This window comes from Mauremys reevesii, linkage group 2, assembly GCF_016161935.1.
Source record: "Mauremys reevesii isolate NIE-2019 linkage group 2, ASM1616193v1, whole genome shotgun sequence".
Lineage (NCBI taxonomy): Eukaryota > Metazoa > Chordata > Testudines > Geoemydidae > Mauremys > Mauremys reevesii.
Genome location: NC_052624.1, coordinates 271,649,351 through 271,662,450, shown reverse-complemented (window position 1 = coordinate 271,662,450; position 13,100 = coordinate 271,649,351). Strand labels below are relative to the sequence as shown.

General features: G+C 40.2%; 1 protein-coding gene across 1 annotated transcript in view; it reads right to left on the bottom strand.

Moving 5' to 3' along the window:
* Positions 1–13,100, bottom strand: part of TG (thyroglobulin) — a 219,399-nt gene that overhangs the window by 165,173 nt on the left and 41,126 nt on the right. Inside the window, exons 16-19 of the mRNA XM_039523028.1 lie at positions 10,611–10,811; positions 7,151–7,360; positions 5,860–6,014; positions 3,991–4,147 (exon numbers count right to left, since the gene is read on the bottom strand). Of these exons, the coding sequence (XP_039378962.1) occupies positions 3,991–4,147; positions 5,860–6,014; positions 7,151–7,360; positions 10,611–10,811 (723 nt within the window). The remainder of the gene's footprint in view (positions 1–3,990; positions 4,148–5,859; positions 6,015–7,150; positions 7,361–10,610; positions 10,812–13,100) is intronic.

The following is a 13,100-nucleotide window of genomic DNA, read 5'->3' as shown; positions in this document are numbered from 1 at the left end:
GAGTAATGTTAGGCAGAGTAAAAGTTAACTCTGTGATTGCTAGAGGGAACAGCAGTTGAATTTTGCAAAGTTGCTAAAGAGTAAAGTTTTGGTGTTTTTGAAATGTTTGTAAATAAATTTAGGTAAAGTTATTAGTTTGTAATTGTTTGGTTATAAATAATTTTGTTGTATTAGCTGAAGAATGTATATAGTGCTATGTAATTGAAATTGTATTAGGCTTAAGGGCATATAAGTGGTGATGTTTTTTGTTTGTGTTTAAAAGTAGAAGTTAAAAGTAAAAAATTTTTAAGCTGTTAATAGCTTTGAATTTAGAAGTAAGCCAAGATGCAATTGTATTACTGTAAATGATTTAATTGATGAAGTGATTCCCCTGTTTTGTCTGAAATTAATAAGGGTATTTGTGTATTTTAAGTAATGATTGATTGCCCAGTAGGGGTATATTTGTTTTTGTATTTTAGATAATTGAGGAATATGGATGTTAGCTGCTTAGTACTTGATATACCATGCATTTGTTTACAGAGTTAAATTTATGTTATGTGTTTTATGTTTGTTTGTTTGTTTCTTTGTTTGTTTGTTTCTGGCCAGAATTGTCTTTTGCGTTTTATGTGGTTTATGTTGTGTTTTTCTAGGACCCCCACTCCCTCAGTGTCAGTTTGATCACCTGACATCTGAGGGATGATTAGAAGTTTGCCACAAGTTGGTGTGCTATAGAGAAGGGGGGACTCCTGTAGAATTTACACCATTTATTTGTTGTGCTTTGTTTTTGTTTGGTGTTGTTGGGGTTATGTTAAGAATTGCATGGTTATATAGGTTGGGTTTATAAAGTTTTAATTTTGGTTTGTGATAGATTGTAGTGTTATGATGTTATGAGTTGGGAATGTTTTGCTTATGCCTTTTTTCTTTTTTTTTTATTTTTTTATTTTGAGAAAAGGCGGGAGATGTGGGAACTTGGCAGATAAGTATGTGAGAGCTGAAGTGTTTAGACTTCAAGGTCGAGGCTAGTTTTTATCTGCTGGTAGGCAGTAAATAGGATGATAAGTCAAACAGGTGTTAGGATGATAATTACCCTATGGGGTTACAGCTGCGGCTGTGTTAATTTTGTTAACCAATTAGCAACTGCTTGCTTGCCTGCTTCAAGAGTATAAAGATGTATGCTGGAAAGAAATAAATGACTTTTGCTGCCAATCAAACTGACTGAAGAGCTTTGTTCATATATGCCTGCGATGCAACAACCTAGGAGTATCTTTCCAGCTGAATTAAGTGGGAAAATTTCACAACTAGGTGCAGGCAGCTAATGACGCAACTCTGTACAGCTGGCTGCACTGAATAGACTATAGTATTATTATGCTTATTCTGCAAGAACACTCTTAACCTGCAGCACACAAACTAAATCAAGCAAAAACAAGAACACAGATACAGCGACTCCAGGAGGAATATGCCATAAAGAAAGAAGAGGCCAAAAAGAGTGTTAGGAAAGAGAAACAAGACTTTATACACAAAATGGCAAAGGATGCACAGATCACTGTTGCACAAAATGACATGAGGACACTCTGCAACATCACTAGACAGTTGTCAAGAAGAAAAACAATACCAACCAACCAATTCAAGGCAATAAGGGCAACTTAAAAACAAAGTCATCAGAACAATTAAATACACGGAGACAGTACTTTAGTCAAATACTGAATGGCAAGTCAGTGAGCAATCTCCCAGGTACAAAGGAAGGAGAAGATCTGGATGTCAAATTAAGACCTAGCCCCAGAGCAGAAATAGAGAGGACAGTCAATCGGTTAGAAAGTGGAAAGGCACTAATTCCAGACAACTTTCCATTGGAAGCTCTTAAGGAAGACTTGAACACAGTAAATATTTTGAAAGGCCTCTTACAAAAGATATGGGAAGAAGAAAAAATACCAAACAAATGGGAAAATGGTCATATAATGAAGCTACCAAAGAAAAGAAACCTCAGCCAGTGTAAAATCTGGAGAGGAATTCAACTGCTGTTTATCAGGAGAAGGATAGCTCAGTGGTTTGAGCATTGGCCTGCTAGATCCAGGGTTGTGAGTTCAATCCTTGAGGGGGCCACTTAGGGATCGGGGGCAAAATCAGTACTTGGTCCTCCTAGTGAAAGCAGGGGGCTGGACCCAATGATGTTTCAGGGTCCCGTCCAGTTCTATGAGACAGGTATATCTCAAATTATTATAAGGTATTTACACATATTATTCTAGACAGAATAAAGAAAGCAGTAGATTCAAAGTTAAGACAAGAATAGGCAAGATTCTGACAGGGGACATCATGTACGGACCAAATAGGAACCCTACATGTCATCATAGAACTGTCAGTCAAATGGCAGTCACCGTTTTATATGAATTGTATAGATTTCCAAAAAGCCTTTGATGCAGGGGATAGAACAGTTTTATGGAAGTTGCTATGCCACTGTGGACTCCCTAGATTCTCTGATCAGTAAATCATCTAAGAACTTTTGGGTCCTTGGATTCCAGTGGGATAGCAAGCCATCCTCAAGACAAAAAGGGAGGAAGAAGAAAAATCATTGTAAATGTTTTGTAATGCTACTAAATATGTTATGATAGGAACACCTCCTTGTGAAGTTATTTTGTGCTCCGGGGATGCAGGTGAAAATTCTTTCTGTCTTCACAAACTGTACAGACAAGGTGCAGACAGGAGAACCGAGATATATCTCTGAGTGTGTGCAGGGAACAGTTACAATAGTAAGAAACTGAAGCTGTACAACTTTAATTGACTTTTCTGCTCCCCTTGCAATCATTCAGGTGTAAAGAATAGCTCCAGCATGAGAAAAATAGGATATTTTACATCAATTCAGACTGAATTCATACTTTCATCTGTAACTGTTGTAGTGTTCAATCATTCCCTGAAAAGCATTTCAGGACTGGGGGGAAACTGTAGCATGAACAGGGGACAAAATGTATTCCCAATATTTTAGAAGACTGTTCAAAATAAACTTGAATATAAAACTGAATATAATTGTACGTGGATCCACCATACACAAACAATTTAATATTCATGTTCCCCAAATGGATGTAAACACAAACAGACCGTGTAATTGTACGCTAACCACACAACCACTCCACTCAGAGCCAAGTTCTAAAGACTTTTGAACTCAGTTCCGATCAAGCAACAGCACCGGAGGGCACATGGAGTCTTGAAATCCCCAACTTAGAAGAGGGAACTTGTGGAGGTAGGGTTGTTTTGTTTTTAAATGCTGGGAATGGCATTCCAAAGCCACAGTACTGCAGACATGCCAGCACGAGGGGTACCTGAGCTGGGGATAAATGCACCGTCTCTTCTTTCTATGTTGGCAGAGGCCAGCAGTGTTCACTGCTTCTAGTCAAGAAAGGAGTGCCTTGCTCTGATTCTGTAGCTGACTTGGCAACCACACTGATGGACTGTGTATATACTTGACACAGGATTTAGGATGTAAAGAGTTAGGCACCTGGATCCTATGGGGATGAGGGCAGTATAAGAACCTATATAGAATACAATAGTATAGGGGAGGAAGTTTGACAACAGGTGCAAACTATGGCTTCCACCAAGTCCAGCTCAAGTCGTATGTAACACAACTGTTCCCACTGTTGGGGACATGATCAGTGCAGTGCAACAGCTGGGATAAGCCTGCCCATGTCAGAAACACAATGATTCCCAATACCAGCTGAGGGAGGCTCAGATGGAGAGTCCAGTTTGACAACTATATTCAAACACGATTCCTTTTCATAGTGTAGTCACAGCCTGAAACGGGCAAGTATTGATCCTTCTCAAAGCCAAATTTTGAAGGCCTTAAATTTCAGCTCCAATTCAGAGTGGGGAAAAAACATTCCAGAACGGCCCCCCAACGCCACTTGGCATTCCTGACAGTTTTTAAGCTCATTATCCTCTCCCAGAAGTAGGCAGAGGAGTATAATTAACAGCCAAATAGGCTACGTAAATAGAAACGTCAACAGAGGGGGTAAAAATACATACCAATATCATGTAAATCAGGGAGAGAAGCTGCTGGGATGCCTTCAAGCTGAGCTTTCCATGTGATGTTCACCCCCAGTCGGTCCACACTCAAACATTCCACCAGCACGGCAGAATCATCGCAAACAGAAACGGAACCCGTGTTTCCAAATGTATTTACCTTAATAATGATTTTCAAAAGAGACAGATGTTAAGGTTTGTGGCCTTTTCGCCCTCACTGCTGCCTCTGTATCAGAATATTTACATGGGCCTATGCTCAAAACAAGCATTTGACAAGAGGGGATGTTTTCAAAAGCATCTAAGTCCCATTTTTTAAAATGACCCATGCGCTGAGAAGCCTAAGTACTACCGACTTTCAGTGAGAGTTAGGCTCCTAAGTGCCTAAGTCCCTTTTGAAAATGGGCCTTGGGCTTCTAAATCACTTGGATGCTTTTGAATTTTTTATCCAAGGTCTTTTTTATACACAAACCAGATATTGACTCTAAGATGAATTGCATTTACTATACGTATTGCATATACTGTTTCTTGTACCAGAATAAGACTGCTTCAATGATTTTCCTTTGTCACAATACCTGTGGCATAGACAATGCAACACACAGGAGATTTCACTCCCTATCTAAGGTTTTTTAACTGACTCCCATCACCCTCATGTCTGAGTAATTTCCAGTTTATCTGACTGGCATGGTGAGGTTCCTAGTAGGCTCCATGGAATTGTTACCTTTTCTCTTTTCGGATGATATGCATCTCTGCCTTAGGTAGGTAGGGGCTAAAATCTGGGTCCACTGGTTGCTGAGAAACTACCACCTCAGTGCCATCACCCAAGAGCTCTGGCAGAATAGTGATTGACGGGCTATGAGCCTCATGGGGTCAAACACCACAGGATATGCCACCCACAGAGAACCTGCCTGGCAGTGCTGACTTTGGCTCTGATTTCTGGCTTCCAACTCCAGCTCGGATGCTTGGCTGCGGCTCTACCCACTAGACCTAACTATGTCTCCACCCACTAGGGCAGACCACTCACACCCCAGCTGTGACAGAATTCACTGGTGTTGTGGGAGTGGACTGGAGGGGGCAGGGTAATTGTTGTAAATATCATGCTGGTTATAGTAGAAAAGGTCTATCAAGCAGGAAGGATCTGCAGCTTGACCTGAACCTGCCCACCACAGTTCAGCAACTATTTTAAGAAATATTAATGGAATAGTGTAAGTATCAAACTAGTTATATTCAGTATTTAATACTGATTGAATTGTATATTGTAGGAAACCTTAGCATGTAGGAGACAGTATTAAAACTGGAATTTTGCGTATGAAATGGAATAATTGTTATGCATGGTGGAGTGAGATTCACCCCTCTGCAAAGGGCTGTCACAGTGTCTATGTACCACTTAAACAAAGCATAGGCCTTGTGCTGGTCTTCCACACAGGGTTGAAGTTCAACCAGTAGAAAGGGTTAACATGAGAAAAGAAGCATATCATAGTTTGGTGAAAGCCACTGCACTGCACATTTAGACAAGACCACATATGAGAAAACATACTAGTAATGAAATGAAATTCAAGAATGGTCAATTTGACCCTGATTATAAAAAAAAAACCGTCCTAACACAGAGATTTATTATAATGTGGTGTTAGCTGATGCTGCATGAGTCAGAATATAATCCAGCTCACTCCTCTCCATAGCTGAAAGTCTGTATAAAGTCCTGGAAGTCTGTGGAAAAATTCACTCCAAATGATCCAAATTAAATTTTTGGTCTGTGATCAGCTGTGAATGGGTTATATATGAGACGCCATATTTTTTTGTCTCTGCCTTTTCATCTCCAGAACATAAGATGCTGCACACTTTTTTCACCCATCCAGAAAAAGAGACGTAGAATACCTGAATGTGACAGAAACCAAGGGCCTTCAATTCATCGAATATAAAGATCTGGAATGCCTGCAGCAAACCAGCATAGTCAGAGCTGCAGGTCTTCTCAGAAGGCAGCAATAGCTCAAAGTGTGTTTGAGCTTGGACATTCTGAAATAACTGGAGCTCTGAAAAAGAAAAAAAGGTTTAGTGCCCTTAATATTTATGATGCAACATTTACCAAAGCTACCTTTCAAAATTACCTAGGGGAGAGGTATAGAAAAGCCATTGACACTGCAAGCCAAGTTTTGATCTTGCATCAACACCTGTTCTGCAAATACTAAAGTCATTCAGAAATTATTTTTTTCTTTTTTAAAAAGAGAGACAACTGCTTAGGCTTAGGTTGAAAGATGGATCAAATTTTAGATTGGATGCCAGAATCCAGATCCAAATGTGTTTAACTTTTTTATTTTATTTTTTGGGTGGTGGGCTGTGCGTGTGTGCTGGGGGCGGGTGCTTTGCTGTGGGTAGGAATGTTTGAAACCAGCATTTCAATTTGGCCTACTGTAGAGACAACGGTCAGCTGCAAAGTTGAGTTCCAGAGCTGATCCATACTACCTCAAACTTCAGTAGTGTTCAGCTCTGACATTTTGACCAGAGCCCATTCCTGTCCAAATCATTGACAAGGCCAGTGGTAAGAAAGAACTGACCACATGAATTCAGAACAGACACATGCAGCTTCCAAGATTTGAGGTGATTTTTGTTCTTTAACAAAACAAAAACACCAAGTGGCAGCCAATGAAGATGGCAATAACCTTAGGGAACAGATTGCTACAGAAAGACACAGAAGTAACAAAGTTACTTGATTATGCGAATAAACATTTGAGGTCTGCTAAATTCAGACATCTGGCACTAATCTGTTCTTTCAGAAGTAAGCGATTCCATCAGAGCCATTTCATGACACCAGCGTCTTTTCACTTACAGAGAAAAATCTATATTTAGATTAAATATCCATCTATTTATATCTTTATAATTACAAAATAAGAGAACAGTTACAGGTTTGGGAGCAGCTGAAAGGCAAAGATGAGGATGAAGACAGAGCGCAAGATTGACTTACTGCACATCCTTATTTAGAAGTCACAATCTAATTACTTCCTCCTCTTGTAATTTAAAGGTGGCTTCAAAATGAGGGCAGCTTCTGTTAAATCTATTTAGTTTCCCCTGCATCCTCCCTGGTGAAGGTGCAGGTACTAAACATGGGTGGCTTCTAAACATTGATCTGCGGTTAAATATGAGAACACTCCTCTGTAGCAGCTGTACTTACTCTGACAGCTTTGAGAGAGGGGGGGTTCTGAGAGCCAACGACGACTCTCTCTATCACACAGGAATGTCGCATTGGAAAAGGCGCTATGGAAGCCTTGACGACAAATCATCTGGCACTTCTGAAAACTCTGATTTTGTTCAGAGACATTTGCACAGAAAAGTGCTCCATTGACCACGTAAGACACATTGAAAGGCAGGGGGCATTGGGGACCTGGGAAGATATGAAGAAAAGGAACATGTGAAAGATAAAACTCTGAAACATTCAGGATAAACTCTCCAAGTAACCCTCATCAACCCCAAGGGGAGCACACACAGTGTGCTAGACCTAGGCAGGTAGTTCCCACTGATGTCAGTGGTCTTGATCCAATGCCCTTTGAAGCCAATGAAAGGACTTACACTGACTTCAGTGGGCATTGGACTGGGCTCAGAGACTGCTGCATGCATGGCTTGAAAGTATTATTTGGCCATTAGAGTGGAAAGGCCTTCATATCAATTTCATCCATCTCATCAGAAAGCTCACTTGCTTGCCAAATATAGCTCATCTTCCCAAACACTGACTATGTCATAGCACCTCCTCTTCATGTCACTCTTCAGTGCCGAACATTATGGCGTGGAGCTAAGAGAAGAATATCAGTTGCTCATTGTCTTAATTTCCAACCCTTATGCTACTTTACAAGTTTCCCTTACAGCACCTGTTTAAAAAATGAAGTGTATTATATCTCAGTAAAAAGATTTTCTATCCTCTTAGTAATTCCCAATCAGCTCATAAGCCCAGAGCAAGAGGCCAGGAAGGGAGGTGGCTTTACAAACTCCCAAAGCAATTCCTGAGACTTCTGGAGACAAATACAATTATCAGCACAACACCATCAGTTCTAACATATAACACAGGTAATTTCTATTATCATCAGTTTATCTGTTGTCATCGTAGGCGTTTAGGGCAACCTCTGTTAATAGCTCTTCACACGGGTCAATGTAAAACCAACCTGCTGTCTTCTATATTGCTCTAATATTTTTCACAACCAACAAGCCACATTGTGCTCTCATCTATAGTGGCCCAGTATGGTTAATTCTAATGGGGTGGGCTGCTGTATCAAGAGCAGACTTTTCCTCAAAGAATGTAAAATTTAGAGTTGCTGCCTGTGCTCCTTTGTTTTTCCTGTATCATATATAGGTTTCAGCTTGGATCCCTCATTACTGAACCCAATCAGTAACTTCCTTGTTTGGTCCAGCCTCCAGTTCCTTCCTCATTCTTGTTAGGCTGACAAGCAGCTCACAAGAGAAAGGCTGTGTTGTCATTTTTACACTTCTGAAGCCCATTTGCTGTTGTTGTAGGAATGAAGAGTGCCTTTCGCCATCCATCCAGTCACTGGCAATTCATTCCTGTGGCTTAACGGTCACTAAGTAGAATGTTGACTCCTCTCTCCCCAGCACTTTTAACAATCTACCTAGGAAAGTCATCATATCCAGGGACTTGCATCTGAATGTACTCAGAATATCCTGTCTCTCTTTCTCCCCGCAATTCATTTATGAGTAATGGAAAGATGGAATGTGAGTGGTGCGGAATATGAAGATACTTAGAATTAACAAGATGTACACATCAACAAGAAAATGTTGGATTCTATCAAACTCTATTACATGGACGCAGAAAATGAAATATGGGGAACCCAGCTATTATGGAACTGATTGCTCTAATGAAAACTATATTGTATTCAATGTGCACTTGAAAGTTACAACAGTTACTGCTGTCTTTTCTGATATAGACAAATGGATTTATAGTACTCTACCACTATGTCAGATTCATCTGCTGACAGGCAACCTTCCCATCTTGGAAATATGTCCAGGGTAGTGATAAAGACTTGGGCTACTTCTCAGGCCTATTCCAGAGCTCTTAACAATAGTGATTAGTAATCAGGAGTTACAGACTGGATGGACAAGCCACTTGAAGGAAAATAAGAACGCCCTGAACTTTCATCCTAAACTCTAACCAAACTGTTTAAGTTCTAAAACATTCCATTAACCTTTTTTTATCCATTTTTTTTTCATTTTTTTCTGTTTCCAGAAGTAGATGTGACAAAATTCCAGGAGAAAGGTTGTTCTCGGGGTATCTTCACAGCCTGACTGTACACAGAAGGTAACAGGAATCTCGCAAGAAAACCTGTTCTTGTGAGATTTTCCAATACGTCTTTCTAACAATTTGGGGCTGGAGAAGTAACTAAATCATGAATTGTTACTGATCACTCTTGTGCCTGCATCCATTAGAGATGGGGGAAAAAAACCTACTGGGCATTGGACGCTCCAAAACAATGCCTGGCACCCATGCAAACCTGCCAACATCTTGGAGTGTAGCTTCCATTTTCAGCCCATACTCAGGGAAAACTGCTATTGACCTTCAGTGGGAGTAAGGACAGAGAAAAGACTTCAGAATTTAGGACCTAGTTTGGATCTTCTCCACTGGTCCTTTCTGCCAACTCATGCTCTTCCTGGAGCCTGTCAACAGCTCTTTCACCTTTCTCTGCTGCTCTTCTGATACCTTGAGAGCATTCTGGTTTCCTAGGCTCCCTAAACGTCATGTTCTATGTGACTAGCATACATTGCTGCAGCCCTGTGTTGAAATAGTTAGATACATGTGTAGAACTCTGCAAATCCCAGAATCACATAGGGAATCCTACATACCTTCTTGTAGTTTGGTCTTTTTTCAAATCTGCCAACAACATTAATTTCAAAAATAGAACAAAGTGCCCAAGAATATCCAGCAAGGGATAATTCTGGCCTTGAAGAAGTTTTCCTAGATCTAATTTCTGTGAATTTATTATTGCAATTTGGACCATATTACTGAAAAATGTTTAATTTTTTCTGCTTCAGTTCAGTGATGGGGAATCTATAACAGTTATTGGAAATTAAGTTTATCCAAATCTCTCTGAAATCATGCTGCAAATCTTGACAGAATTCCAGATCTTTGTGGTTTTGGCGAGGCAGGAAATACTCTGTGAACATGTAGTGTTTTGGCCCATCCACTTTATCATCCTGGTCAAAGGCCAAAAGTAGGAATTACAGAAATATACTTTTTTTTTTTCCCAGCCAGTTAATTTTTTTTCAATCCAAGGGCAGGCTGAGACTGGGATCAGTTCAAGTCTTGGGCAAAGTGTTCAGGGTGGTTCTTAGATTAGCATGACTGGCTCATCTGTCTTGACTCTTCATTACCACTAAGATTGGCCACTGAATCCAAAAGCCCTCTCCCCTGCCCAACCAAACACAACCCTCTGAACTTTAAGGAAGTTTGGAAAATGCGCCCAGCCTGGCTGGAGCCTCTAAATACATAGATAAATAAAAATAAATCTCTATAACAGATTGAACAGGAACCTAAATCTCAACACAGCTAAATGTTGGGAAAGCTTAGATCAGGGTCCTGTTCTGGATCTGAACCTTGTGTAAATGTTATTTTGACTGTTGCCACAACTCACTTTCACATGCTGGCCTTTCTCCTCTTACTCGTGTTCCAGGCACCTCCTCTCCATTCTCAAAGACACACCAACAGCTTTCCTGATCCTGGTCACACTGGACTGGTGAGAAGTTTCCGTTGTCCTCTTCACACTGAGGGATGTACCCTTTGCCAATTTCTCGTAAGCTAACTTTGGACTTCAGCATACTACAGAAGCCAGGGCCTTTAAAGACAAGAGATTGATTACAAAGGAAAGAAGAGTAGAAATGGAGAAACTCTGAGCACCTACAGAAATGAACTTCAGTATTGTACAGTAATTGTCCAAAACACTATATCTTACCATAATGGTACTTTAAATTTGAGGCTATTACTGAAGGAAACAGAGAGATTATAATGGACACATTGTCATGAGACCATAGTTAAGTTTGTATCAGTATAGATATCCATGGGACTTTACTATCTCTACAAAATGCTGCCATTTTGAACCATTAATATGCAAGCTATCTGAATCTTCAAAAAGTGGATCTTATATAAATACGATACTGATGATACTGATATTTTTTCAGATTTAAAACAATTTTGCTTCAACTGTGCTTGAGCACTTTCTGTGTTCACTTTCCATGAGTATTCCAGCGAATAAGCTTTACTAGTAGAGTTGGGGGGGAGGGGACTGACAGTTTTCCCATGCCATGAAAATTTTCAAGATTAAAAAAAAATATTCCCATCCTGAACTGGCACAAAAAATTGAAATCTCAAAATTTTTTGCAAAACAATTATCAAACTTTTTTGGGTCATGTCAGTAAAAATGTTTCATTTATATAATTTCAAAGAGTTACATTTGATTTTGACCTTTTTATGTATTTAACTTATTCCTTTGTTTGTTTGTTTGTTTTTTTAATCCTTATTTTAGTATGAAGAGGATTGGAAGGATTAGTCTGTTTATTAGTAAATATCAGTAAACATCAATTTCACCTTGCACACACAAACCTATGAAAAAATATTTCCATCAATAATAATCAAAATTTACAGATTGGCAAAGTGAAAAAAATGCTGCTTGAGAACCTATTAGAGTTTGATTTAAGGATATTTACTTTGTACCTTTTGACATAGGATGCTGACAATTTATGTTTTTATAGAGCTTTAACTTTTGAATCTCAAAATCTACTGTTATTAAATAATTATTGTCTGCCTTCTCATTGCCTCACACACACACACACACACAATAATTTCGAGCAACTATGAAAATTTTGATTGATTAAAAATTTGGTCAAAGATAGACATTGATATTATCTATCAAAATTATACAAAAAATAAAAATCAAATTCTGTCAAGCCTAAATGTAAGTTAATTAAATTTTCAAACAAAAAGTCATTTTGAACCAAAAAAATAAATTTCTCATTTTGAAAATGTTGAAACAGAATGTTTCATCAATTTCAAATTTTTGTTCCCCAGATGTATTTGTTTATTTATTTTGAACCTGGGGATCCATCAAAACTGACTCTTTCCTGTGAACTGTTTTCGTTTTGACAAATTGGCTTTTTCTGACAATATTTCATTAGAAGATTCCCAACTAGCTCTATTTATTAACACTAATACACACAAAAAAATCGAATTTTAAGCGCCCAATCCTGCCAACATTTATGAAAAGACGGTTACTCACTGTTGTAACTGTTGTTCTTCAAGATGTGTTGCTCCTATCCATTCCAGTTAGGTGTGTGCGCCGTGCGTGCATCTCTCTTGAAAGAAGCACGCAACACACTGCGCGGCTGAGCGCCCTGAGTGGCGCCGCCGCCGCTAGCGCTATATATATACCCCAGCCGCCCGCCCCTCAGTTCAGTTCCTTCTGCCGCTCCTACAGAAGGAGGGGGAAGAGGGCGTCTGATAGGATAAGACAACACATCTCGAAACACAACACACAGTGAGTAAACGCTTTTTTCTTTTCTCTTCATTGCCTTCCAGTGTTCCAGTTAGGTGATTCAAGCCTTACCTAGGCGGTGGGGGAGAGAGAGAGGTGGAGCAGTGTGAGTGCTGCTGGCTGTGGCTGCTCTCTTGCTGCACCTGGCTGCACCAACGCGTAAGTGTGTACAAGGGTGGCGGTGGACAGCCAGGAGATGGGGTGGATGGGGAGGGGGATGGGGATGCGGAGGGCGGCACTGGAAGGCGGTGGCGGAGATTGAACTTGCTGGTAGTAGCAGCATCAAGGCAGCAAGCTCACATGCGCATGTTCAGGAGGAATCAACAGGAGAGGAGAAGAGGATTGGAGAAGAGCTCCACTCCTTCCCATCGCTCTACTCTGAACAGTTGGGCGAGGGGCGGCGTGGTTTTGTTAAGCAGTAGTAAGGTATGTGCGCAGCAGCGCGTGCAGCAGCTGCTGCAGTTGCAGCTCATGAGAGGCGGGAAAAAAATGAAAAGAAAAAAAAAAAATGTCCTGGTTTAAAATGGACCACCTTAGGAAGGAGGGGAGGGGGGGGGGGAAAGCCGGTCTGCACTGAAGAGGTGTCTGTGGTGGACC